Consider the following 24,174-nt stretch of genomic DNA (forward strand, 5'->3'; position numbering starts at 1 on the left):
TGTTACGATAACAGAAAGTGCAAATAAGTGCAAGGATCAAGAATTAAATCCCAAAAGTGATCAAGAATCAACGCATCAGCAATGCAAGGCCCTAACTAACTGGGAGGGCCTTTTGCTTGCTTATGTGATAATTCTTGATCACTTTCTGTAGTTTAATTCTTGGTTTCTGAACTCATTCTTCGTTTTGTGGCCACAATATACAAATCTTCCATTCACTTTAAAAGACACACACGACAAAGAATTACCAACTTTTACTAATACGTGAGCGAAGCAGCTACAATTTCAACAATTTCCTTACATTTTACAGGTGATGAGGTACCGAGGCACCTAACACCATCTTATTGTACAACATATACAAAAAAGTGGCATACTCAACATCGGTGTAAATGAAAACTCCGAGATAAACCACAATATTTGCAGCAATTATTCATCTCTTGATGATCGTTGCAAACAAAATTGTCCCATACAATATCTTCCTAGACCACGAGGCAAAATGGGAAAAAATATCACATGTCAACACATCCTGTAACAATGACGAGAACTTCTATTTACCTTTTCCCACAAACAAATCGTGAGTAATTACAATCTTCAGTGATCAGTTGGCATCAGAAAAGCGATCGATCTAGAATGTCCTCGAGTATTTCTTGATTTCGTACATTATTGAAGATATGGAAACAAGATCTTTATTCAGCGAAGACCCACCGATGACCCTCTTTATGCAATCTGAGAGCCTTGTATAGTATAGCAGCAGCTGAGTCAATGAAGCTCTTAAGATCTCCATACCACACAAGAAGTTGCTGAAAGAAGTGATGACATCATTGTGCATCAGCTCTATTGCTGCTTTCCATCTACTAGAAAAGTCCTTCACGAGTGGCTCAACTTCAGAAACAGTTATTGGTCTCTCGGAACCAGAATTTGGGTCCTCCGCTGATGAATAACATGCAAAATAAGTCCAAGCTCCACCGTCAGAAGACTAAGATCCCATTGTAATTTTACTCTTCTTTCAAAATAATACTTACATGGTCTGGTTTTTACAAACTTGATAAGATTACTGAAATGCTCCAGGAGTAATTCTTCCTGCAAGGAACAATGAGCAAAATTAAAGAGTGAACTAAATGAAAGCAGTGGAGAAGATTTGGAATGCCAAAAACCTAATCACATGACGATAAAGGACTAATGACTTGCCCGTTTGGTTCCCCTTGCCTATTTTCTTGTTTTTCCAAATCTTTTTGTTCACCCTTTTTTACTTGTCCGTAGACTATTTTTCTTATATTTGTTCACTTCCTGATTCCTGTGATCGAGACCTACCAGAAATTTTACAAAATGACCAGAATACGAAAAATGTTCAATAAAAACAGCAAGCTAATAAAAATATAAGCAAATAAGCGAGGGGAATCGAATGAGTAGTTTGACAAGTACCTAACATTAAGTAAAAAGGAAATTTGGCAAAATATCCTAAGTGCAGGACCGCCCTTGAGGGCCTTCCCGACCCGCTTCCTTGTACAATGAATATCTTAAACCTGCTGACATCTTAGTCTCGAAATGTGACTTGGTAAACTTAGAAGATTATGCTAGGCACCCGATTTTCAATGAGTTTGCCATGCCTTGGATTTCATACGTGAATTCAATGTCAGCCAGTCATGAAACCCATTTGTTGCCACCAGCAAGAAACATTGTCTGGTTTATGGGTGTGTTCAAATATGAACGATTGCCAGTGTAATGACCGTAGATAAAGAATTTGGTTTTACGCCTTGCATAAAACAGCAAACCCGCATTTGCTAGAATGCAAGCTTTAAAGCCATTGGTTAGCGGTTACTCACCACAAAAATTGCTGTGTTGTTCTTCAGAAGTTCCTCAAAGTGCAGTTGAATCTTCCCACCTTCTGGACCAGCTTCCTGGGAACAAAATGATAAATTTCTAACCCGCTCCACAAAAATTGGTAAACTTTAATCTGTCTTTTATATATTTGAACTAATTAGATATGCGTTGCATCAGCATGGACATTGGCTTTAATCAAGGCAACCTCCATTTGAAACACAAAGAATACAAGAAAATTACCTTCAGTACAGAAATTGTCATGTCATAGTTGTTTATAAGAAAAACAGTCTGCAGTTTTGGCTTCCGAAACATTTTTGCAAGCTTGACAAGCAAGTCATCAACAGCAATTCTCAGTCTTTCCAGGTTCAGTTCAAGCTGGAAATACAGGAAGGCAGCATATTTCAGCAATCATTCTCTAAGAAGCATGGACACAGATAGCATCCCATGGGCGGCTCTAGTGTAAGTTGAGGGCAGTTCAAGCGAACCCCGAGTTCAAAAAATGAACTAAAATTTTACATTTTAAAATAGATTTTATTTTTTATATAATATTGTCCGCACTGAATAATTTATATGATACTAGAGTGAATAATACTCCAATTCACTTACATTTGTGAGTAAGTAGACAATAAAACTCAAAAAAAATAAAATAAATCAAGTCAAATTAATTTTCAAACAAAATAAATATCACTACTTTATTCAAAAATCCGTATACAAAAAAAAATTCTGAACATTTTTGTCACAGCTGAACCAAAATCCTGGAGCAAGCATCCCACATAGTTGTCAAATCATGAACCGAATTGAGAATCGATATGGCTTCTTCGAATCAGAACGTTACAGCTTTTCTACTTATCATTTACGTAAAAAGAGTCAGTCAAAATGATTAAAAATTCCTATTCATTAAAAAAATTTGAATGAAACTCGACTTCTGAGTTCTTATCAATGATTGAAGAAAGAAAATGAAAAGAAATCCAAAGGAGACTTTGCTTCCCGTTCGCTGAACAAGCCCCCTGTTGCAACACTTAACTATGCTTCAAAGGGCGAACTCCACCTATTTTTGAGTTATTGAATTAGGCGATCTGAAAAAATCGATTTCTTTATCACTCCCCTCTATCAGAAACGGAATGCTCCGATACGGTCATGATTTTTAAGATGGAAAAATATATCTATGCATTTTGAAGATAAAGATAGGATGTATGAAGGAAAATTATGTGCCTAAATTGATTAAAAAATTTCATAATGATTAATTGATGATCACGTGGTCATAGGTAAGACAGTGGCTTCTATTGCAAGAGATGTAGATTAATCGATCCTATTTTGGCCCTTATTTGGTGGCGAAAGGTTATGTAATAGACAACCCTTTTAAAGGCCTTTGGGGTCATATTTTGTCTCTGCCCCTTCCTATTTACTATTAAAAATAAATTTTCTTTCGATTGCGAAAAAGGAGCAGAAAACCAAATTTAGCGAATAGCCAATGAATCGAACAACTGAATTCATCGATTCACCAACTTACTCCCTGACCCGTTTGAAACGAATTGTGGATTGGACAATTCTAATGACAATGTCATGTCATTTTTCCAAAAACTAGAACACAGACATGTGGGAGGAAAAGTTGAATGAATATCATTTGGATCACTATAATTTTGCATAGCAATTACAAATTGTTCCCTCAAATTAGGATAAACACAAATAAAAATAACATCATGAAAATATATAAAGAACAGCCATTAGATAATATACATGAACTAAGCATCTAAGACAATTTTAACCTCAACTTTTTAAAATTGCATTTTGACCTTCTAATATGTGCCCATGGTTTCCAACTAAGGCAATTTAATATAAAAAGTCATATCGAACATATATCTAGGCGTGTCTGACACTTGTCCAGCGTGTAGCGTATCTTATATGCATAAGTGAGGCCTGTAGATGTCTGTGTACTTCTAGATCATGCTAATCATAATTGCACGATAAAAAGTATCGTTGAACCTGAAGTATGTCTAACCTGGCCGTCTCCATATTCAAAATTAAGATGAATAAGTGAAGCAGTAAACTCAGCATAGCGTCTCATTACATAATGAGGATGAACATCATCTTCCCACAATGTCTTCACATTTGCATTCCGCAAGCTGCTGAGGTGCATGTCAAATACAATCTTGAAACGAGGCCATAAAGCAATGTTGACCTGCTCAAACTCATTACAGAGGACTTCTATTGGTCTATATTGAGCTTGATCGATAAACAAGGTAAGCAGAATCTAAGGAAATAGCCATTCCCTCCATCCCATTTTGTTTGTCTATTTTTGGCGTTCTTTCGATAGGTGGAAAAGATTTCAGAAAAAAAAAAAAAAAGAAGTTAGGAAGATGAGAGCATTCATTGATTTGATTAAAGACACGAGTAGCACAGCTACTTTTGATCGGTGGGAAAACTTTCAAAAAACTGATTTAACTCCCGAAAAATGCACAGCTACTTTTGATCGGTGGGAAAACTTTCAAAAAACTGATTAACTCCCGAAAAATGCACTATTGTTGATCTGATTAAAGGCCGACTAATGAAAATGGACAATAAGAGTATATGACTTCACACAAACATCAGGTTTGAAACAAATCATTAGTTCGTTGAAAGCAACTCCTAATTCCATATTTCATGAAACTTTCTGACTTTGGGCCTGTTCAAAGGCTTCTAATGGTTCGTCCAAAGGCTTTATTGTGACCAAAGGAGTGCACCCCTCAAGGCATTTCACTACGTATCAAAGTGCCCTAGCCACTGCATATACCAATATATGGCTCTTGAATATAAAGCTAAATAGACAAGCTACTATATGGCGGCTTCTTGTTTTAACTCTCAGCGTCAAAATTAAGAGAGAACCAAAGGCCAGTTGTAAAAACAAAAGGTTAAGCACAACACACACACACACACATCATCATCATCATCATCATTCAGACAAACTAGAAAGATGCATACCTTATCCAAATATGAATCCAGGCATGGAATCCGCCTTCGAGACATAATGAGCTGGGAAGGAAAAGAATATGAGTGAAAACAAGTGTTACATTGCTACTTTGATCATATTCAAACACTAATTATAAATAAACCATCATCAAATTGACTAATAAATAGGCTTCTGGCCAACTCAGAGTTCAGAAGTATTTGATCCAGAATTAAGGAAATTCTTGAATCATCCATTAGAGCATCTCAAGGGAACAAGCAAAATTTTACATCAAATATGTACTTTGATGACCCATGTGGCAAGTTGGAGAGTTATGCACTCCAAGGGACTCTTTAGATATTGATTTTTTATCACTTTATTTAACTTTAAAGGACCCACTTTGCCTAAGAAATCAACAATTCACCAATAATAAGCATTAGATTTGATGATGTGGCAATTTGGATAGTGCATTCTTTCTCTTCAAAGTTGGAGAGAGAGAGAGAGAGAGAGAGAGAGATACACCAAAATAGCTCGTCTAGCAAGTGTGCTTTCTCCCTTGGACAGTGTTTTGCTTATGTGGCTCTTCAAATGTAGTTTGCTTTTGATTTTGCTACCTCCCTTGGAGATGCTCTTAGTTCTTGCTTTGCAATAGGTATAGTCTATAGGGAGAAGCTTTAAGCATATGTTTGTGAGGAATATGAAGAAATTGGATTCTGGCCAAGTACATATACTATTCGTGTAACTCAAACGAGGATTACTTGAGTGTCCAATGTTACCTGATGCTGGTGTATAATGCGGATCATAAGCATAAGGCCAATTGCATCAAAACTATATGGAATGATTGAATTGAAGTGTTCATCAACTACTGCAAATGGACCTGATACCATAGATTTAAAGCATATGTCAAGGAATCATCATAATTTGAAACATGGCATACTGTTAAATATATTATGGGTCTGAAGTATTCTTTGCTTAAAAACCCATTTTATATTCAAGAAATTCAACCAGGCAATGAAAGCTTGCTATTGTAATTGCAAAACGGCTCCAAACTTCAAGCCTTTTTTAAGATGATTAAAAACATTTTGAAGGGCATCGCTTATCATCCATGTATATGTATGTAGGAAGATGTCGAGAAGAGTTTGTGACAATTTGCAAATATTTTATTAAACACCAGCACTTGCAATTTCCTATGGATTATTTACATTTTTATCTACAATAGATGAAAATAAATGACAACTTACGGCATTACCTGCAAAAATTTCATAAAATACAGATTCTTCGCCAAAGAAGTCGTCACAGAAAAGATACCTGTAAATTAGTAAAAAGGGTCAATACGCACATCTGGTGCGCTAAATCACTGTAGCAATGTGAAGTCATTGACTAGCATTTCAATATGATATCCAAAACAAAGAAACCGGATGTATACTCAGAACAAGCAGAATCCATAAGCAGCTTGTGCAAGCTCCGGAATAGCACTTCATAAGGATACTTGCGGGAGCTGGCTTCAGCTATATGTGGAATCAATGCAGGTTCATCAATTTCCTGCAAGGGTAAATATATTCAACTACAAAGCCAATTTCACCTAAAGTATAATCAGATACCTGAACTTTGTTTAGTACATCATGCAACTGTCCCAAATTCCAAATCCGAGTTATAAACAAGAACTTTAGGCTAAGCCCATATGATTCTGTCTGTGGTTTAACTGAGATTAGACTGTTTCTCTTCTGCTGCCCAGTTTTCCGAACCATGGCTATAAGCAAGAATGTGTGCTCTTTCATCATTAGGAAATAGAATGTCAGCAGTTCAGTTGGAGGAAGTAGAAAAAAATTGAAAGCCAGAAGTTCGGATTCAACTGAATGTATGCTTTGCTCATAACGTGTATACCGGACACAAAACAACCTGCTCCTTCTAGAGATAGTTACAGAAATGAGTTGTATATTTGTTATCACTCTGTGCATCTGCTGATCCTATTAGCCATGAAGACCACTCCTCAAAAACTAAGAAAGCAGAGAAAAAGTTGGCAAAGGTGGTACACACGCATTATGAATCCTTCCTCCATGGATCATGTGCCCCTTTTTTTGACTCGAAATACCTAAATAACAAGAAATTCCTTCTTGACAGTGATATATGTTGTATATGTAAATCCTATATGTGAAATATGCGGAATTCGTCTATGGAAAGGTAAAAATGAGTTGACATGATGTCAAGTTTTCTGAATGTATATATGTTTAGCATCTTTAGTGCTCCTGTAAATTTATTTTATTTCCAAGGGTAGTTTAGTCATGGCATTAATTTGGGTTTCTCCTTTTTCTATTTAACCTAGTTTGCTTTGTTATTCATTGTAATCTTTCATTATGCAATAGATAGCACTACGTTGTTCCCTCTCCTTTGCAAAGTACCAAATTAAGACAGCTCAGCATGCAGTTCCACGAAATAAAACACCGATGGTTAATAATGACTAGTCAAAAGGAAATAAACACACTTAGTGCAATTATATATAACTGCAACACGTTTAGTATATAGTATCATTATGGCATGATGATCATCAGACAGAAACAAAAGCAATGCTCCTGTTATCTACACATGTATGGTCGTGTGTATATGTATAGCACTTGTCCTAAGAATGGAACATATTGACAGAAGCTTAGAGTAAGGGCATGACAAATTTATGCACTAGGAGTGACGATGTGGAGTGGATAAATCATGTCAAGATGAATTAACATCGTAAAAATGCTTTTGGGAAAATAGCAAAGTTACATATTTCTAATGGCAGCATAAAACCTTTAGAATGCTTATTCTCTCTCCTAGAGCAAAAACAGCAGATCGGTTCTTCAAAGGTTCTCTCCCTCTGGAAAAAAGGCTAGTACTTCCGGTTTCAACACCTATCAAATCACTAGATGTTGCTATATCCAATTGCAATTTCTCCAACGCTTGAATATAAGCACGAAAGTGTGCACTTAAAACCTGCATCCATAACAACTACCAAATTAAAACATACGGATAACACATTAAAACATACCAATGTCTAGTTTTCTTATACTAGAATTGTCTTGGATAATGACAATAAGAAGTTTAGAACCTCTAAGAAGTGGAAAAGAATAATAGATAACATTGTTCTTTGTCAATAAACCCGCAGTATGCCACAATGTCAAACAACCTGCTAGAGGTTGAGTGAATGAAACTTTTAGTTGATATTCATGTTTACTCAAGAGAAGAGTGAAATGATAGTAGTGGATAGTTGGGCTAGGGGAAGAGGAAGACTTAAATTGACTTTGGATGCCGTGATACGAAAGGACTTGGGCTTACTAAATCTGAGTGAAGAGGTAGCCCTAGACAGAGCTCAATGGAAAAATTGGATTCATGTAGCTGACCACATTTGATTGGGACACAAGGCTTGGTTTGGTTTGGTATTCATGTTTAGGACTTGAGAATATTGCAAACATTCATCATAGCACCCTGCTGCTTTCTTTAGGTTTCTAGGTACTAAACAAAATGGCTTTGCATCTTTGGAGGGGGATTAGTAGAAAAAGAATAACTGTTTTGTTAAGTGGAACTATGACGAGGGGCAAGAAGACTATACTGATGAATATAAATGTTACTCCCTCCGTCCCGGTTTGTTTGTCCTCTTTTTGACTTTTTGAGAGCGTTTGACCTCTCAAAAAATTGTCTATAATTTTCAATTCGTAATGTTTTTAATATGCAATATGGATCTCGTTTGATAGATCTCAATTAGTTTTATTATACAAAATCTTCAAAATCATAAAAAATGTTATAAAATATAAGATATAAGTATATTTTTGAAAGACACGAATTTCGACGATTGGACAAACAAATTGGGACGGAGGGAGTATAACAGAAGTCCAATCATCTAACAGTGAAGAGTATGACCATTAAGCGTATCTATATAGGTTGTATATAGTTTTAGAACAGTCTTCCATTGGACCATTGTCTGGTATGCATCTTCCACCCCAAGGCATGCATTGCCGCCAATTAAAATTGAGAAGTCGAACATTACACACTACCCATTACCAAATTAACAAGGAAAAATAAAGCAGGTAGTAATCATTTACTAATCTACTAGCAAGAACATGCAGCTTGAAACTGAAAAGCGTTTTGCAACGACACCATACTTTAATTCTCCGATCAAGTACGCAGCATGAAACTGAAATAAGGTTCTGCTATTTACCGAAGCCCAATCATCAACCAGCAGAGAATGCACCTTTTAACAGTATCAGTGTAGGGTGCTCCAATTAAAATTGCAAAAAACACTATCTATTGGCACTGCTCAAAATGAATTTGAAGGACGAAATACAGCAGGGAGTGCTTCATGGTCATTCATAGAGAGATCAGAACATTCCCAGCTCTCAAAGAACATCAACTAATTTCGTTCAAAATGCAAGTCTGCAAACCACAATGTACAAATTTAAAAATAATTCCGTGTTTACCTTGTTCATCGTATCAACATATGCAGCACGAACTTCAGTATATACCTCCTTGCCATGCTCCTTGAGAAAGGAGATAATATACCTACATTTTCGATAAAAGAGCACCAGTTTACTCGAAAGAAATATTAAAGAAGCAAATCTTAAATTATGTCATTCAACTAACAAAGATAAAATTGCTCAAATAGCAAACCTATAAGCCCTGCATTCACAACATTAAAGAGCTTTTCCGCTTTCATCCAATGATAACCTAAAAGTGGAATTTACATGGTATATCATATAGTTGGGCGTCCTGATTTAATATACCTCCAATCATAGAAAAATTCGATGATTCTTCAACTCCGCTCCACCCTTAGTCTTGGCTCAAACTGGCTCATGAGCGTAGTAAAAGAAACTACGCTCACAAATCCATCAAATACTACATGGGGTTAAAGAAATAATAGGATTGACCGCTTTGGTCCGGAGGGAAGCATCCATCACAGGGAGTTGAGTCCTAGTTTATGTATTTAGAATTTTTCATTCAGGAAAACAGATTCAAGAATGTCTTATTAAGGATTGGGGCCTAAATAATTCAGCAATTTGGAAGGCATCTGAACCCAATTCAGTTAAGTTGTCCAACTTTGGGAGTCGAAGTTAGTAAGGAGTATTTTGAGGATATATCATAACAGGGCAATAAGCAAGGGGAGGACATGATGAAATGGAGGAATGGTTACTGAAATGTTCTCACATCTTTTTGTTCTCTAGTCACGTGTGAGAATTACAGGAGGTCCTTACCATGCAGGCTTACTTAAAAAATCCAGGTTCATAAAATGGCGGTTTTCTTGTTGGGACTTTAACTTTCGACTCCAATCTTAAGCTTTCTTATATTAGGTGAATTCCCTTCTCCCCAATTGGTGTTGCTTGTGTAGGGAAGCAGAGAAGTCATCTGGAATCATTAACTCCTCAGGGATGTAGTAAGGGATGTATAACATTTTTGTTTTAAAGGTTTGTGTCTAGAAATGGGTCATCTCTAAGTTCAGTAATCCATCAATATATGTTGGCAGTAACCCTTCTCAGTTGTCCAACTATATAAAGTCATATTGGAAACTCCTAAGAATATTTTGGGGTTCTGCATTATCCATCTATTCTAAGTTCAAACAGCACTTTTCTGGTACAAGAAACTGAACATGTACATTCTGTGAGAATATTTCAAATGACAAACTTAATGAGAAAATTTGCTTCACTTGCCACGAATTTTTACAGATGATATAGCACAATAAGGTCAGCAGTGGAAATATTAGTGGGTAGATTTATCTACAAATTGGAGAATGCAGAAAATAACCATAAGAAGCACATCACAGAAACTATTAGATTCACTTAGAAAACTCTTTTCCAATGAAAAACGTATGCAATGCCAAGAGAGCCCACTAATGGCAATTTTGATGAGAGAAAATCACCGCTATGTAAACGATGGCCCTAATTAAGATGAGCACCACTGAGAAGGAAAAGATACAACTTACTTGTATTTTAGAAGAACACTCTGTTGAAGGATCTGGATATTAGTTTTGGGTTTTCTTAATGCATAAAGCTTTTGAACAATGAACTCGAACACCTGGTAAACAAGGACAAGGTAAAAGAGAAGAAGACATCTGAAAAATACTATAATACTTTCCCATTAACCGACGATAGACGGGCAGCAATTTTGACTAGCTGAATAAAAGATCATCCAGCACCCTATGCAAGACTAACATGAAAATCATTGTCAGCTAAAGATCTAAATTCTACTTAAATTCTTAAGCAAGAAAACTAAGTCTCTGCTCATGAAAACTTCATAATTGTATAGGATTTTAGAATTTTAGAAGGACTGTCGTCATAAAACTATAGAAGTAATTCGCAAAACAAACTTGACTATCCTGACAAAAAAATTCTCGGCACAACTGTTACAAGAGACAGGCAATTAGGATAACCTTGCAGTTACTTCAATTGAATTATATCATCTCATAAATGTAGCCAGAATAATTGGGAGGATTTAGAAGAATACGACATGAGAGCTGGAGATGATGAGGAGAAAGAGCCAGAAGAAACCACAGTGAGAATAAGAGTAGGGCGACCAATTTATATGTAATATCCGGTTGTGAGGAGGATAAGTTGTTGGCTTATGATCTTATATTTAAAGTCCTAGACATGATAACTCTGTGTATGTCTCGATCATGTAGTGGTTGATGGATGTACTTATTATGTTGCACTATGATATCATAGAATGATAAAAACGATCATTTCTACTATTAAATCCTTGAGTGATCATCGGCCCAATATGTCCAATTTTTGTTTTACCTATTTCCTCAAAGACTTTACCATATCCTTTTTTTCTTGTAAGATACTGACATACACATATATTCTGTAAGTGTCTAGAATGTCTAGAATGGGGGCATGCAGAAGAAACAGCAAATTCTAGGCACTGTTAAGGCATGAACATAACTCTTTCCCGTGAAAAGATCTAAATCTCCTCTTCCTCCAAATACACTACATCATGCAGAGAGGCAGCACCACACTTTTTATCACCTCTCTTAGGTATCCCATATGCCAATAATAGATGACAGCCTTCATTGAACAAGGCATGACCCAGGCTACACCAAAAAATATCAAAGGAGAAAGTCCCCAATCTATGAGGTCAGCGGATAATCCGATGCAAGATGATTCACCCTCTTCCTCATGCCTCAACACATACAGCACCAGCCCAACAAAACCTTTCCTTGCTTTCATATGTCATCAAGGATAAGAATAGTCTCTTAAATAGCAGTCCAAGCAAAAAAGGCCACACTCTGAATGGCCTTAGAATGCCATAACCTTTTGCATAGGAAATTAGCATCACCACGATTATCTAACCTCCTGTAACAAGAAGCTACAAGAAGACTCCCTTAGAGACACCATTCAATGCTCAGGAATGTCCACCTCGGGTAGCAAAACATTCTTTAAGATCCCCTAGTAGCTCCCACCTAATTTACAATATGATTTCCCCAAATTTGTTTCCCTTATTCATGTTTTGAACTAGCGTGTGGAGAAGAAACTGGTTAGAAAGTTTCCATGTCAAGTTCCAAGGAAAGTTGCCATAGCAAAAACCATTCATAGCTGTGGGAAATTATAACCTAATGAATATGGAAGATATTTCCACATCCACAAACCTTTACTCTTCATTCATCCCAAGAGAGGCATAACTTAGTCAACAAGCCAAGGTACCATTGAATAAACATCAATCAGAAGCACCTTTCCTTTGATTTATAGTAGAAATTTGAGATACATTATAAAGCGTATCTTAAGATTTTGAAACAGTAAAGGAGGCGTTGATGAAGTGGCATAGGATTACAAGTTTACAATTATACCACAACTTATCCGGTTTGTGGCTGATCTTTAAATATTTACACACAAATTTATATGTATGTATGCATGTATGTATCAAGCTTCCTACACCAAACACTAGATTTTGCTTCATTTCCTGCATCTACCCTTTGAGGAACTTTTGCGCATGCAGGTACTAGGAAAAAAAATAAGTCATCCCAGTGATAATCATGCAAACGGGATAGCTATTAACTTGATAGAAAATATGATTTCTGCAATAATCTGAAGATCATATGTAAATAGGCACCAAGTTTCTCAATAATCAGCAGCAATCAGTGGAAATGTTTACTTAATCTAGTAAATAACCTTTGAGACTGCTTTCTGCCGAAGTCTTTCTAGCTCAGGCTGTACATCTTTTAGAGCTTTTGAAGTTTTAAGCATAGGGTCCACTTCAACAAATTTCAGCTTCTTACTCAGACTCTCAAGAGTCTTCGTATATTCTTCACTAACCTAAAGATGAAATCCACAACATCTACGTCAGTAGCTGATGAAACAACACAATATTTCTAGCTTTTTAATGGGAAAAAATTCAAGGTGTACTGTACACTTGGGAAATCTACGGTCACCAGTGGAAAATTACCTCTCCCTCAACAATGATGTCAATCATCCTCGGTGGAATGATAATATCTTCCACAAATTTTGCTAGTTTTGATTCTGCCACCTGTCAAACAAGAATACTCAACTCTTACAATTTATTATCACCCCCCAAAAAAGACACCACTGGGGGTAGGGGAGATATCATAAAAGAGAGAGACCACCATCGTTGTAGTAAATAGAAGGTTGGTCAACTGACAGAAATGAGCATTTTATAGCGGGATTGTATTTAGAGTGAATTAAGGAAGCTATCAAAAATAAAGACAAGTGAGAAGGAAGTGATTCCAGAAAACTCAAGCTATACAACATTATCATCCAGAGAAAACAATGCCTCTTAGTGTTTGTCTAAATCAACTCTAAATAATTAAGCTTTTCTAACTCCAAGCCCCCGGACAATGTCTCTCACGGGTCACAACATCATTCTCGCAAGGAAAAGATATGCTAAATATTTGTTTCTTACGAGCAAAAGTGCAAACCATAACTTTTTTACAGAAAGCTAGTCAAAAGGATTAACCAGTGAAGACAAAAGGTCACGCTAAGGAAATTGAATAAACACAATGTGATATGCTTCCTCACCCCTCATGTCATGCATACCCTCTCAAATGAACAAAATTCTGAAAATAACCCAGCTATTTAGTTGAGATTGTTGTCAAGAAAGTCAATTAGACACCGTTTTGAAGGCCAAAAGAACAAGCAAGACAGAAAGTTGAAAAGGCTTCGACTACATAACATCAAACTGGGCTCCAAAAGTATTACTGATATGCAAACATATATCCAACTCAACTCAAATGTGACAAAGCCTTATCCAAACACAAACAAGTGTATATATTCTTGGACCTAACTTCTAACCATGACAGATATCGACAAAAGACAAGGATATGACAAGCTGCAAGCACACAAAGACATCATTTCTATGGAATAACTATAGTAAAAGTTGGTTTTTTTTATGTATAAGATGACTCCATCCATTCCAAATTGTTAGTCCAACACAAAAAAGTCCTGCAATTGTCCGATCAAAAAATAAAGTACTTCTGCGCATATTTCTTTAAAAAAAAATTCCACCAAATTAAACATCTCAATTATTAGTTCTTTAAATTGATGCGACAAATATAAATAATTATGAGCGGAAGTACTTTGTACGATATTTTATGGGGGACTAACAATTAGGAATGGAGGGAGTATATTACTTTTTATCAATGTACTTGGGAGTCGTATGCTGCAGAACCAGCACCCGCAAAATGCTGCTACTTCTTTCTTGACAGGGAAATGTCAATTTAACCATAAAGCGTACGCATACACTAGGAATCTTAGATGGCAGTATGGCACAAGAGATAGACAGATTATTGGTGATATTGGTATCTTCTTTAATATAGCAATATCCTTTCGATAAGAACAGATCCATGAAAATACAACTTCTATTGCTGCCAGTTCATTGAGTAAGCACATTACAAGAGACAAGCAACTTCAGCAATATACAAAACAAAATAAAGCAAAAGTAGCAAATCAATACAGAGGCCATTCAATGTTCTTATGTTTTCATTGATAGCTATTACCCTCGCTTCAAAGTAAATATAAAGCTTACCAAGAAAAAGTACCTTGCGGTTCTTCAACTTTAGTCCCATATCCATTGACTTCTCCTGAAGAATTTTTATATCTGAACTTATAGAGCCGATCTCAACCTGGCATGATTATTAGGGAATATTAACAATTTTGATGACATGAGATTTCAGGACAAAGAAAGAAAAGAGGGAGGGAAGCATTCCTATTCTTTATGCATTAAGCAAGACAAAATTTTGAAAAGGTATCAGATAACCCCAAAAGGAGGGAAAAGGACAAGAGAACAAGCGAGCATATTACCGAAAAGAAAGGAAAAAACCAAAGCACACGTAAACAAATGTTCGGAACTGGTAAAACTTAAAAGAATATAGAACAAGAGGACCCCAAAGACAATGGCAGATTTAACATAAGCTGCCCAACTGGATTTTTTCAAATTACTACTTAATGTTGAATAGCTTGATATACATTGTTTGGGCCATTTCCTAAAAGCATAAGCATTGGAGACAATTGGTAACTTAGCACGGTATCAGAGCTCAAGTTGCGAGAGGCCTTGGGTTCAAGTCTTCCCTTTACATTCTGATGCATTTTGTATGAATGTTTGCATCTCCACGTGCAAGATGGGGTTGTATGTGAGGCAGGGTGTTGAATAGTTTGATATACATTGTTGGGCCCATTTCCTAAAAGCTCAAGTTTTTGGGACAATTGGTAACTTAACACTTGTACCCCTAAGTCTAAAAAGATATGACAACCTTTCTCCCCTACAAAATTGTATGTCCATGGCCCCTCAATCTCTCATCCATCCTAATAGTTTTTGCCAAGCTTCAACTTGGACTGCTTCATTGGAAATGGCATTAATAACATACCTATCACTTGTCAACTTACTTTTGAGTCTTTGACTTGTCCTTGTTTATCAAATCGAAGTTGAAGTGCATTAGACATATCCAAGTGTTTAACATTTTGTCCTGGAATTTTTTTTAAGGGCAATAGTTTGTGTATTACTTCATTTTTTTAAAAGGGTCCTGACTACCAATGCCCATTAGGCGGTGGATAATATGCATATAATGCCAAACAAGTTAAATTTTTGATACCGATCTCACAGATATCGATACACACTCATGGGTATGAATACACGTTTTCTCGGATTTCAACACACCCTACATATTATCCACCATCCTAAGGGTTATGTTTAGCATCTTCCTGTTTAAAAAATAATCATGGAGAAACACATTATTGAAAGAGAACTCAAACTTCAGTATGTTTGATTTTCATAAAAGGATAGGTTAGTTTTCATGAAAAGCTTGGAAATCAATCTTTTTGGTAACCTCATCATAGATCTAAGCTACGTCCTCGAATTGTTGTTAAGAAACTTTATCAAAGAGTATCTTAACTGTTTTATGCTTATTTTCAGTTTAAAAATTTAGCTATTTACGATTGTTTCTCACTAAGAAACTGATTGATGGTTTGTCTAATAGAGTAATAGTTGCCCCCACTCGAGCAAATTCTTGGCCACACCACTGCCCATAGTCTCAATAGACTCCTTTGGCTAAGAGTGCTAGTAAAGGAAAGGTCATATTGGCTACATGTTATATGTGGGTGATTCATAGGAAAGGTCATACGGGTGAACCAATAGAAGAAAGAAATTTACTGTAGTTGAATTCCGAACTCTTCGTGTAGTCCATTCCTCTGTGTAACTGGAAAAAGAATTTAGAACAAGAGGACCCCATAGTCTCAATAGACTCTATCAGCAAAGCGTGCTCGTATAAGCCAGGCCATTATCGACCATGTGTTATAGATTGAGGTTCTTATGAAAGGTCATACAGGTGAACCAATAGAAGAAAGAAATTTATTGTTGGTGAATTGTTTTCCGTTGCCTGCTTATGGTCATGTAAGACAATGTATCTATCAGTAACACTTCTGCTATGACCTAAACGTACTGCTTTCCATGTCCTTAAAGTTTCATAAGACACTTGAAAACGTATTAATAGCTCAATAAATCCTTTCTGGCAGAAGAAAAGGATGCTGACTTGTGATTCCTAGTAGGCAGAAGCAAATAAGATGTAGTTGAATTACTATTCACAAACATGCAAACTCTCAGAAGAAAAATTACCTACCTACCCACCTTTAGAAGTATTAGGATTAGGGTAAAAATGGAATTGATGTTCTTGGGCTTGCTGATAGTTATTTTCATCAATGTTACATGGACTCGAGTGCAGGTGCAAGTCCAAGCGTCGGACCTTCCTAAACTTAAATCTTACGATACTGGGATATGAGTCCCCAAATTGGGCATGGGTACGGGGACACGTCTTGAACACTTGTTTGCAGTATATATTGCAAAAAAATTTCAGATTATGTACTGTAAATTAAATTTAGATATGTATTTAAACGAGAAGGGGTTAAGAAAAATATGTTTTTGCTATTTCCTTTCCATGTGAAATACTCGAAATATGGCTTTTCTAGCTAATTTGCTATTCCTTTTCTGTAAATATCATATCAATTAGAGGATCCGAGAGTACAAAATGGATACGGGTGTTAGGCACATCAACAACGGTACTTGAGCCAAAATGAAGGATCCATGTAACATTGATTTTCATTCAGTATTTGTTTCCTAATGAACAGTATTACAAGATGAGATAAAACCTGAGAATTATCCAAAGGACGTAATAATCAAGTGTGCTTTTTAATGGACCCAGCAGTATGGACTATGCATGAAGGCAGAGAGATAAAGAAAAAAATTCTGGCAACATTTGATAGAATTCCCTGCAACTACAGCCAAAAGGTAGATTGTAATTGTTTCCAGTTCTATATGTTTTTCAGCAATTGCATTTGAAAAATTCCTATTTGCAACATAGTCCAGCAAATTAAACACCATGCCAATCATCAGTAGGAATAATAAAGAATCAGTCTCTAAGATGTGTTGAGAGTACCTGAAATCCACCGAGTAGAGTTTCCATTTGTGACAGAATAATGTCACAATCACGAATCTGATCATGAAGCGAGACCAGGTTATCACTTTCATTTATATAATCCTGCCATGGTAACAAAAGGGTACTGCTTAAGGAAAAGACATTCTAAAAAAGTAGGAAGAAGTATTGACAAGATACAAATAAAACAGCATCTTTTCCAAACATATTAATTGAATAACTGTCTTGAAATGAAATATGAAACTGAAATGTTGCGCTTTCCTTGTAGACTGCTACAAGCAATGAAACAAGTCACAACATATTTACCTATATAAACCGAAATACTGTGGTACCCTTTTAGACTGCTAAGAGCAATGAACCAAGTCACACAAGTTTTATCACGATTCATGCACAAAGTGAGTCAACATTTCTCCAACAAAACAGGAAGTCTTGAAAGTCAACAAGGGTCAATTAGGTCAGTGTATCGGCTAATGTATGCCTAACATTTTCCATTTGTTATATTGGTCGAGAAAGAGCCTGACACTTTTGAGACAGATGGCCACTTGGCATCAACTTGGTCCAGCAAATATTTTTAGCAAAAACGCTGTAGTCTTCGTTTTTCCCTTTGATGAAACCTACATATAAGTTGACAAGAAAAGGCAGGCAACAAGACCACTGGTTGCAAGATAAATTCGGTCATCTAATCACCAACCTGAATGGAATCCAATTCAACTTGGCGTAAATTGTTCTCAACGCCCTTTGTGTACTCCCGCAGTTTTGTTCCTTTAGACAGTATGTTTGTAACAACCTGCAAGAAAAATAATTGTAATGAAAACCAAACAAATAAACGTTTATTCAAGGTCATATCCCACCATTTCAGGGCTAGCTACATGAATTCTATTCTTTTATACAGCGCCATCAAGTGTTAATTTCAGTTAAATACATGCTACCAGTCCCTTTTTTCTCCTTGAGTTAAGCTGCATGCTTCAATGCCTTAGTTATTATTGTTTGTGCCTCAATCAATTAGTTCAGAAGACAGTATGCAAATCATCGTAAACAAGTTTTCTTCCACCACCACTCCAAAAGAGCAAACGTGCTCCCCTTTACTTTGACTTCCACCACCACTAATCGATTATACTGATGGCAAGCGAACATAGATAATTTTCTTCCTCCGACCCATTTTTTATTGTTCTTTCTCTATTCCAATTCATGTAGCAGTCCCACATTTCCTACCCATACAGGTGTAATGAAGCACTAAACAGAACCTTGGAATACGGAAAGCAAGGGCAGAGCCAGAATCTGAATTCGGGGCTGGCAAACTTACCAGAAATCAACCACTAAAATACTTACGTTTAATACCCAAAGAAAAGTACATATGTTCAAAGTCCAATCATCCATAAACATAGAACAAAAAACAGTTTAACAAGTAATCGACGTTCTTTCAGATACTGAAAACAAGGTGGATTTGTTTTTGGTTTTTAGAGAGATAAGAAAAGTGGGACAGAGGGAGAGATTACGCAGGAATATAGTAAAGGAGGAATGGTGTCTGCTCTTTTCAAGGCCCCAAAGCAAAAATCATACGAAACCCTCTTAAGTTTAACTACTTAGATCATATGATACAAAGTAGGGTTTAAAGTTAAAAAATCACAAAAAATATGGCTTAAAGTTTCTAGTTCATATAATTTTATTTTTGAAACTTGGGGTGATACAAGCCACCCACCCTTGGTAGCCCTGCCCCTTAAGGAAAGTAAGTAAGTAACTCACTAACTCCAGATTGGATAGTTGGTCAGTTTCACCAGTGAGTAATAGGAACAAGATACAAGAACTTGAATTTTTTTATTTCAATAGTTAAGAGCTGAATATCAATTCTTACGTTTAACCGCAGGAGCTTTGTATTATTTCACAGGGTCAAAAAAGTTGGTAGGATTCTGAATGGGCAAAACAAAACAAGTGTATAGAGTATAAAGTAAGCGCAACCTGAAGTAACATTTAAAACATAACCGTGCAAGTGTGACTGGAAAAAAAAACAATTCACTTACATCATCAGTCTTACATTCTTCTAGCTCTTGTTCTAGTCCTTCAAGTGATATATCATCACTACAACAAAATGACCAAACATCAATTCAGGATGCTATTGTGGAGCCACATAATCAAAGGCATAACCAACAAATGTAGGTGAAATGGTAATTACAAACTGAAGCAAATATTTATTTCAATAAAAGGACATGCAGATGTGTCTCTCATAAAATGGGCAGTATATATTCATGAGATGAGCAAACTAAAGCTAAAGAAAATAATTCTCTACCAGTATATCAAAGGTGACACAACAGCATGGGTTTGATCACATCACCTGGTTCTGGAATTTTGTCCAAACCTTTTACATTTTTCAGCATGGCAGAACAATTGCCGTTCCCTTGCGGGATGTACAGTGGAAATATGAAATTAAAGTAATTCCTAAAGAGTAAAGAATCAGCACTATTAGCACTATGGTATATACCTAGTTGCGAACGAGATTGTCAGTACAACAGAAGTCCTGCACTGTGCTACTAAGATGACTGTTAAGGCAAATGTTATACGGTAGTTGGTGGGGGAGACCAAAGAACCGTAAGTGTATTTTCCAAAATGTCGAATCAGATGATACTCTATCACATGATACCAAAGCACAAACTTATAAGGTGTTTAATTATTAAATTCTGTACAATCTTTCAGTAATCACAACACCGGTCACTTCCAATTAACGTACTTGTTTCATGAAATAATTATGCCCACATGTCCCAGAGGTCCATAACCAAAATTGCAATTACTTCTCATATCCGACGATTCACTCAGAGATCGAGGAACCGTAAATTATGTGCATTCACTGATGTAGGAGTGATACTTACATACTTGCGTCCTCCTCAACAGCTAAATCCCCAACAAAGGCTCCCAACTCGAATACAGCTCCATGGGCATCACCAGTCTCGCCAAATGATTCACCCTGCAAATACATAAGTAGACCCGCATACATATGCAGAAAGGAGGAAAAAAAGAAAGTAAGCAAGCATAAACAAAAGGCAAAAGGAAAATTATATACTTAGAATTTCCATTCGCTGCCAGTATAGAGTCTGTAGACATACCAAAGGATACACTTGAAAGTTGAAACGTGAAAGACTACCTGTTTGTTTGTGGTGACCTCCACCATCTTGTTCAACCAATCCAACACTCACTGGGCTTGCCTATCTAAGCGTACGTGGAGACCTATCAAAAAAAGGTAATAATATATGCAAACAACATGAGGTCACAAGGTACCAGTAAATAAAAGGAGCACATGTGCGGAATTTTGGCGTGCATTCTGGAAAAAAAGCAGCACCCCCAAAATAGATTGAATCTTGATGAATCGAAATTGTGTTTTTTGGCCGGGTCGAGACAGCTTTCCCGGCAGGCCAAGTCAAGAAAAAGACTTTCTTACTTTTCTTTTGTGGTAGTTTTAATGACTAGAGTTTGAAGCCTTTTATCTGAGATCGATTGTAGTACAACTGAGAAACATATTCCAAAAGGACGTACTTAGCGCTGTTAAACTAGAATTGTAGGAAATCAATTATATTTTATTATATACTTTAAGTACATGAACGTATTGCTACTCCAACAAGAAACCTAATATTTGGTCCAAGTTGTATTCATTTCAAAAGGCCTTTCGATTCCTAAAAGTTTCTTACTCATTAGATAAACCCCACAAGATTAATTGTTTGCGGATCCTGATTTACATAACTCATTTACGGCCAGTGCAAAATCTATGGTAAAACATCGAGTGAGAAAGTAATGCACTCTATGGCTGTAACCAATATCAAAAAAAAAAAAAAAAACTAATCAACGTTACTTGTAAATCAGCATTACACAAATCAGAATCAATAGATGAGATTGAATTACCAAACGGGTGAGAGATTCAATCTTGATTCAGCTTATTGGAATCACCTGCGCAACTCACAGAATCCCGTCAATGTGACGCAGCCGAGGTTAATCACTCGGAAAGAAATTGCCGTTCAAAAAAAATTTAAATCACTCGGAGAGAATCTCGACAGAGTTGTAACGGTAATGAAAACATTGAAAAGCTTGAGATCGGAGGAAGAAATCGAACCGAACATATTATAGATCGACCCCGTATTCTAGGGGCGGAGACGTGGTGTTCTTCCTCTTCTACCCCTCCACAGTTATTTTACACAAAGTCTACTGGCACAGCAAATCTGTGCACAGATTGTGCACAGTTTTCTATGTGGAGCCCAGTAAGGGTCCCACAAAAGTGATCCGAGCCGTTCATTATGTTTAAAACATTTTTTCAAGGGCCGCAACGAAAAATTACCTCAATCCGATACCTATAAGTATTTGATCTAATCGTCCAACTTTTCATTCTCAAAAATTTGAATGAAAAGTTAGATGATTAAATAAAGCATTTATATGTACCGGATTGAGCTGATTTTTCGCAGAAGCTCTTGAAAAAATGTTTTAAACATAATGAATGGCTCAGATCACTTGTATGAAATCCGTAATGGGCCTCACATAAAAATTTGTACACAGATTTATTGTGCCAGTAGACTGGTTCGTTATTTTAGGATCAGTTATGGAGTTTCAGAAAATTAGAATTTGGGCTCCGTTTTCTTTCGGTGTAAAATATTTTACAATGTACAATTCTTTTCAAATATTTTTTTTTCAAAAAAACAACTTTAAATTTTTATTTTTAGATGTTTGGTTGGCACATGAAAAATAATTTTCAAAATAATAAGAGATTGTTTATTTAGAAATATTTTAATCGAGTAAGCTCTCTCTCTCTCTCTCTCTCTCTCTCTCTCTCTCTCTCTCTCTCTCTCTCTCTCTCTCTCTCTCTCTCTCTCTCTCTCTCTCTCTCTCTCTCGATCTAGTATAATTTGGGAGAAGAAACAAATGAAATACGTTTTTGGGGAAATGTCGGACCATCGGGGTGAAATGCTAAAATGACTTAGGATCAAAATTAGAGGAAAACAATTACACCCTGCTTGTGCAAAATGTTTTACCTTGAAAATATTCTTCTCTTTCTCTTTTCTAGCCAAACAACGGAAAATAAGTATAATATTTTATCAAAAAATATTTACGTCCAAACAAACGGAGCCTTGTCTAGTTAGGGAAAGATGTGAACCAATTTCATGTAGGACTCCATGCCGATTGTCTCGATACAACCCATTTCTAAATACAACTCAAACCTATTTTTGTACTTTCTAAAAAATTTCAATACAACCCAATAAAAATCTAGAAATTTTCAAACATACTATCTAACAAAAACTCGTATTTTTTTCCAAAATAAATCCTTACAAGAAAAAAAAAAACTCTAAAACGTTTGAACTCTCCCTTCCCTCCCCCTCCTTCCCTCCCCTTCAATCATTTCATCTCCACAGTCGTCCCTTGCTTGCTCCACCAAAGTGTGTCGTAGTAGAGATTGCCCCAAGCATAAGGTTAGGTCGATTGCAGCATAATATCCGGAAGTCCAGAGTCGAATTGTAGAGACCCGTATTTATTTATCAAAGTTAATGTTTTATAAATGTTTGATTATCGAGAAAGAAATATGAAATAAGTGTGTTTATGTGATTTGGGATTAATGTGATAAGATGGTTAATTGAAGGGTGCATGTGTAATTATTATATATAAGAGTATATATAGGAGGGTGAGAGAGCATAGAATCATTTTCCCTCTCATCTCCCTCACCGGCTCTCTCTCTATCTCTCGGCTCTCTCTTGCTCTCTCTATCTCTCGGCTCTCTCATTCCTCGTTCTACACGTGATTTTGGGCTTGCTCTTCGTCGATTAGAGCTCAGTGTGGAGTGTTTTCGCTCAAATCAAGGTTTTCGAAAGGCTAGGGCTCGTAATTTCTTGGAAATTGTGCTTCGACTTTGAGGTAGGGATTCTACCTTTCAATATATGTAAAAGACGTGTTTCTATCCTTGAATCCATGCTTGTTATTGTTGTAGTAGTTGATGGCATTGAAACCCATAAATTCTGCTGAAAATCTGCTCGAAACGTCAGCGTATCGATACGGGCCTTTGGTCGTATCGATACCATTTCGAAATTGTAGCTTCTCATTCTGTTTGCTTTTTGTATCAATACAGCTATTTTGGCTGTATCGATACCATATGCTTATGGACAATTTTCGCTTCTTTTGTTCCAAACTTCATCGTTTTGACCCTTGATCATTTCTAACTTGTTCTAAGCATCACTAAATCACTCTATAATATTGTTAATCATATTCGTTGAGTTCGTTATGTGTCCTTTGCATCATTTGCCATTGTTCGATAAATTTTGACGTCGATTAATTAACTTTGAATTGAATTGGAATCACACGTAATGAGAATGTGATACGCTTGAACACTTGTTGACACAACGAATACATTCGGGACCTATCGACGGGTGAATGCTTGACACGGGATATCGGGGTCCCATAATTAGCCCGGCAAGAGCTAATGCTCATATTGGACACTCAAGGCCTAACCTTCTAGGTGGGCGCTTGGTAGGGGGTATCGGGGTTCCATAATTAGCCCGGTAGGAGCTTCGGCTCATGACACATA

At 36.5% G+C, this 24,174-nt stretch overlaps 1 protein-coding gene across 3 annotated transcripts; it reads right to left on the bottom strand.

Moving 5' to 3' along the window:
- Positions 1-233: 233 nt before the first annotated feature.
- LOC131325054 (vacuolar protein sorting-associated protein 52 A-like) lies at positions 234-21,774 on the bottom strand. 3 transcript variants are annotated; one of them, XM_058357098.1, is made up of 21 exons: positions 21,516-21,774; positions 20,764-20,846; positions 20,492-20,586; positions 19,649-19,706; positions 18,322-18,417; positions 17,634-17,735; positions 14,748-14,831; positions 13,139-13,219; positions 12,865-13,008; positions 10,683-10,774; positions 9,187-9,268; positions 7,523-7,705; positions 6,168-6,283; positions 5,991-6,049; positions 5,518-5,618; positions 4,777-4,827; positions 3,818-3,997; positions 2,059-2,193; positions 1,821-1,895; positions 1,020-1,077; positions 234-927 (listed from the first exon to the last, which is right to left on the bottom strand). In XM_058357098.1, exons 2-21 carry the CDS (start codon positions 20,788-20,790, stop codon positions 623-625), a joined length of 2,124 nt encoding a protein of 707 aa, XP_058213081.1. In that variant the 5' UTR covers positions 20,791-20,846; positions 21,516-21,774; the 3' UTR covers positions 234-622. The 3 variants fall into 3 exon arrangements, with proteins under 3 accessions (XP_058213081.1, XP_058213088.1, XP_058213097.1); XM_058357105.1 differs by having other exon boundaries at positions 21,561-21,729; XM_058357114.1 differs by lacking the exons at positions 20,764-20,846; positions 21,516-21,774 and having other exon boundaries at positions 20,496-20,586.
- Positions 21,775-24,174: the final 2,400 nt, after the last annotated feature.

The sequence above is a fragment of the Rhododendron vialii genome, chromosome 1a, assembly GCF_030253575.1.
Source record: "Rhododendron vialii isolate Sample 1 chromosome 1a, ASM3025357v1".
Classification (NCBI taxonomy): Eukaryota; Viridiplantae; Streptophyta; class Magnoliopsida; order Ericales; family Ericaceae; genus Rhododendron; species Rhododendron vialii.